The 5,000-nt window shown below is 43.2% G+C and overlaps 1 protein-coding gene across 1 annotated transcript; it reads left to right on the forward strand.

The window, feature by feature from the left end:
- Positions 1-361: 361 nt before the first annotated feature.
- On the forward strand, positions 362-4,611 carry EMWEY_00043210 (1-deoxy-D-xylulose 5-phosphate synthase, putative; the record flags this gene model as incomplete). The annotated part of the gene is made up of 10 exons (XM_013482824.1): positions 362-464; positions 707-799; positions 1,014-1,142; positions 1,323-1,570; positions 1,757-1,806; positions 2,723-2,864; positions 3,065-3,153; positions 3,297-3,390; positions 3,567-3,774; positions 4,523-4,611. 10 exons carry the CDS (start codon positions 362-364, stop codon positions 4,609-4,611), a joined length of 1,245 nt encoding a protein of 414 aa, XP_013338278.1.
- Between the last annotated feature and the right edge of the window lie 389 nt (positions 4,612-5,000).

Here is a 5,000-nt window from a genome sequence, read left to right on the forward strand (position 1 = left end):
ATATATATATATATATATATATAATTGTTTCTCCTTTTTATTTATTTATTTAATTAATTGTCTCCTTTTTATTTGTTTATTTATTTAATTGTCTCCTTTTTATTTATTTATTTATCTCCTTTTTTTCCCCTCTTTTTATCTGTCTCTCTTTTATATCCTTTTTGTCTCCTCTAAGTGTCTCCTTTTTTTTTTTTCTCCTTTTTTTTCTCTCCTTTTTTTGTTTCCTTTTTTTTGTCTCTTTTTTTTATTTGTCTCCTTTTTTTATTTGTCTCCTTTTGTCTCCTTTTTTTATTTGTCTCCTTTTGTCTCCTTTTTTTATTTGTCTCTTTTTTTTTTTTTATTTGTCTCCTTTTGTATATAGATGCTAACAGGACGTCGTCATTTAATGCATCGTCTTCGTCAACAAAAGGGTTTATCTGGATTCTTAACAAGAAAAGAGTCCATATATGATTCATTCGGAGCTGGTAAACCCTAAACCCTAAACCCTAAACCCTAAACCCTAAACCCTAATTTCTAAACCCTAAACCCTAAACCCTAATTTCTAAACCTTAACTTTACCACTAAACACTAAATATGGTGGAGGAACAATCTCACCCTTAATATACACAAGGAAAACAGTAGAGAGCGTAAATGTTGCCACTTCGTCCACGGGTTTAGGGTTTAGGGTTTAGGGTTTAGGGTTTAGGGTTTAGGGTTTTGTTTACAGGCCACTCCTCTACTTCAATAAGTGCTCTTCAGGGGATGTATGTTGCACACCGATTACAAAAAAGAGATAAGGGTCTCTATGTTGCTGTCATTGGTACGTCTAGGGTTTAGGGTTTAGGGTTTAGGGTTTAGGGTTTAGTATGCATCGTGACGAGTAATACAAAGAGACATTTGCATATCCTCAGAACACAAAATACAAAACCCTCGTTATTTCGCAATCTATTGTTTAGGGTTTATGTTTTATCATCTAGGGTTTAGGGTTTAGGGTTTAGGGTTTAGGGTTTAGGGTTTACGGTAAATATTTATAGGAGATGGAGGTCTAACAGGAGGTATGGCATATGAGGCCCTGAATGCATGCGGGTTTTTACGATCACCAATCTTAATTATATTAAATGATAATCAGCAAGTCTCTCTTCCTACAGGAACTAATACTGCAGGTATAAACCCTAAACCCTAAACCCTAAACCCTAATGAGGGTGGATAATGGTTTGTCTGCAGTTGTTGCACGGGACGCTCCTGCACTACTACTGCTGTTGTGATTCTGGCACAAGTTCTATTAGATATTAAGGGTTTAGGGTTTAGGGTTTAGGGTTTAGGGTTTAGGGTTTGTGGTTTAGGAGGGACGGCGCCTGCCAGTGCAGTGTCTCGGCACATGCGCCGTCTGAAGAATCGCATTTCTCTGATTCAGCAGCAGCAGCAGCAGCAGGAAGAGCAGCAGCAGCAGCAAGATGTTGCTGCGGTGCATGCACCTGGGCAAGGGGAGCCAGGAGTTGCCTCCTTTTTTGGGGGTTTAGGGTTTGAGTATATGGGCCCTGTTGATGGCCACGATGTCCTAAACCTCGTCTCCATCTTGCAAAAAATCAAGGTTAGGGTTTAGGGTTTAGGGTTTAGGGTTTAGGGTTTCTTGTTTACCTCATGTAGCCCTTTAGTGTACCTTATTATTGTGAGTGTTTGCCGTCTTCTAGGACTGTTATAAACCCTTAAGGCGACCTAATAAAAAATTTTAGGGTTTAGGGTTTAGGGTTTAGGGTTTAGGGTTTGAGTGTTTCAGAGTGAGGGTTTGAAGCGGCCAACGGTATTACATTTGAAGACCGAGAAAGGGTTTGGCTATCCGCCCGCTCTTGCAGCCCCAGACCGCATGCATGGAGTAGAGGCAGCACCTTATCTCTCCTTGCATGCACACAGCAGCAACAGCAGCAGCAAAGGCAGCAGCAGCAGCAACAGCAGCAGCAGCAGCAGCAGCAGCAGCAGCAGAAGCAGCAGTGGGACCCCACACGGTGCTGCTGCAGCTCCAAAGACTTCTTCTTCCTCTTCTGCCCCGGCAACCGCTACATCACCAGCAGCAGCAGCAACAGCAGCAACAGCAGCAGCAGCAACAGGACCAGCAGCAGCAGCAGCAGCAACAACGACAACAGCAACAGCAAAACCACGACCAACAGCAGCAGCAGCAGCAGCAGCAGCAAAAGCATCAATAAAAGGGGGAGTTAGTTTATTAACATCTGTATTATCTTATGGTTTATTATGTTTAACAAATAAAGAAGAAGAAGAGAAGAAAAAGAAGAAAAAAGGAGAAGAAAAAATTAGTGTTTATATAACTGCAGCAATGCCTGGAGGTACAGGACTCAAAACCCTAGGGGACGTAAACCCTAATTTAGTTTATGATGTTGCTATAGCAGAGCAGCATGCAGTTACTTTTGCTGCTGGTGCTGCTGCTGCAGCAGCTAGACCCTTCTGCTGTATATACAGCTCATTCTTACAAAGAGCATATGATCAAATTGTTCATGATGTTGCTATACAAAATCTACCTGTCAGGTATGTAAACCCTAAACCCTAAACCCTAAACCCTAAACCCTAAAAAAAAATTCAAAAATTTAAAAAGTCGGGAAAAGTTAAATAATCAACCACTACTAATTGCCGAAAATATTTGACGAAATGAAAAATTTCTTTATCTAGGGTTTAGGGTTTAGGGTTTAGGGTTTAGGGTTTAGGGTTTAGGGTTTAGGGTTTTGTGATATAGGTTTATAATAGACCGTGCAGGTCTAGTAGGGGCAGATGGGAGTACTCATCAAGGATCATTTGATTTATCTTTCTTGGGTAATCTTCCTAATTTTACTGTCATGGCACCTAGTGATGAATATGAACTTCTTCGTATGCTCAAGGTACGGTTTAGGGTTTAGGGTTTAGGGTTTAGGGTTTAGGGTTTTGGGGGGGATAGAGCAGGATGGGGGTTTCTTAGTCGTAGTAGTGTTCACATGATTTATAGGGTTCTGGCAGTTGATATTCCATGGATGCTGTTTTCTAGGGTTTAGGGTTTAGGGTTTAGGGTTTAGGGTTTAGGGTTTAGGGTTTGGGTCTGCAGACGGTGTACCTGATGGACTCCGGCCCCTCTGCTCTTCGTTTCCCTCGTAGTCCTTGCTTTGGTCTTGAAACCCTCAACAGCAAGCTAGGGTAAACCCTAAACCCTAAACCCTAAACCCTAGGTCCCAGGCGTCCACTTTTGGGGTTTCGACGTTATCTAGGGTTTGAACACAATGTCGATTTAGGGTTTAGGGTTTAGGGTTTAGGGTTTAGGGTTTAGTGTTTGCTTGCAGGCATAATATAAAGGAGCTCCCCTCTGATCCTGAACCCTTACCCATAGGGAAGGGCCGCATATTATTGCATGCAAACCCTAATGCTAAATACAAGGTAACCCTAAACCCTAAACCCTTATTTGTGGTTTGCTGTGCATTTGCTACCTCCATAGGAAGATAGATAAACCCTAATTTATAAACCCTAAAGCGTTGACTAAAACACCGCTCTTTCTCGTCTACCAAGGGTTTAGGGTTTAGGGTTTAGGGTTTAGGGTTTGGGTGTGCATGCAGGTGGCGCTGCTGTCTATTGGCACTCTTTTATTAGATGCTGTTAATGCAGCAGCAATTCTGCAGCAAATAAATTCAATACCTAAGCCAGAGCATGCAGCAGCAGCAGTAGCAGCAGCAGAAGCAGCAGCAGCAGCAGAAGCAAATGCTGCAGCAGCAGCTGCTGCTGCTGCTGCTACTGCATCAGCAACAGCAGCACGCGGATCCTCCGGTGGTCGCATACTCCCCTCTGCAGCACCACCTTCCCCAGCAGCAGGACCCGCACCTCCTGCTGCTGCTGCTGCTCCTGCAGCAGCAGCAGCAGCAGCAGCAGCAGCAGCAGCGGATCCATTAATAGGAGTTACAGTAGCAGATGCACGGTTCCTTAGACCCCTAGATGGCGATTTGCTGCTGCAGCTTGCTGCTGCTCATGATGTGCTGCTGCTGCTAGAGGAAGGAGCAGCAGGAGGGTTTGGCAGCAGAGCAGTGCAGCATCTGCTTAACTCCGATACTAATTATGCAAGAAAATGCAGTGTAATAAACCCTAAACCCTAAACCCTAAACCCTAATTGCATCATAATACAACAATACCCACACTCCTATATATGAATAACCCTCTTGTGCAATAATATTCTAGGGTTTAGGGTTTAGGGTTTATATATATAGGGGTTATATATTATAAGTGTTTATATTATATTATTATATATATAATATATAGGTGTATATATTACTGTGTATATGTACATATGAGGGCCGATTGTGATGTTTGAGGGTTTAGGGTTTAGGGTTTAGGGTTTAGGGTTTTGGGGTGTATGTGTTGTGCTGCAGCTGCGTTCTCTGTGTCTCCCTGATGTATTTATAGAGGCAGCAACAAGACAGCAGCAACTAGAGGAAGCAAAATTAACCCCTAAACATTTTGCTGCTGAGGCCCTTCGCTTATTATATTCGAGGGTTTAGGGTTTAGGGTTTAGGGTTTGCAGGTGCATATAGTAACTTAGCTACAGGTTTAACACAACCCGTACTGCAGCAGCTGCAGCAACAGCTGCAGCAGCAGCAACTCCAAGCATAGACGCGGCAGCTGCAGCAGCTGCAGCAGCTGTAGCTGCAGCTGCTGCTGCTGCAGCAACAGCCTCCGTTGCAGCGGCGAATATGTCGTTGTCTTGTTTAGTGTCTTTAGGCGGTGGAAGGTGTTAGGGTTTAGGGTTTAGGGTTTAGGGGATTCTGTGCCCCATAGGCATCACCAGCCTAAACCCTAAACCCTAAACCCTAGACAACAACATTTTTATTTATTTATTTTACCGATGGACAACTGGACATAAATCTCCCCACTTAGGCTCAAAATCCCTAAACCCTAAACCCTCCAGTAAGGGTTTAGGGTTTAGGGTTTCAATTAGCCCCGCTAGCCATAAACCCTACAATCTAAATGATCACAAAACCCTAAACTCTCGAGCAGCGCTA

This window comes from Eimeria maxima, genomic scaffold, assembly GCF_000499605.1.
Source record: "Eimeria maxima Weybridge genomic scaffold, Emw_scaff791, whole genome shotgun sequence".
NCBI lineage: Eukaryota > Apicomplexa > Conoidasida > Eucoccidiorida > Eimeriidae > Eimeria > Eimeria maxima.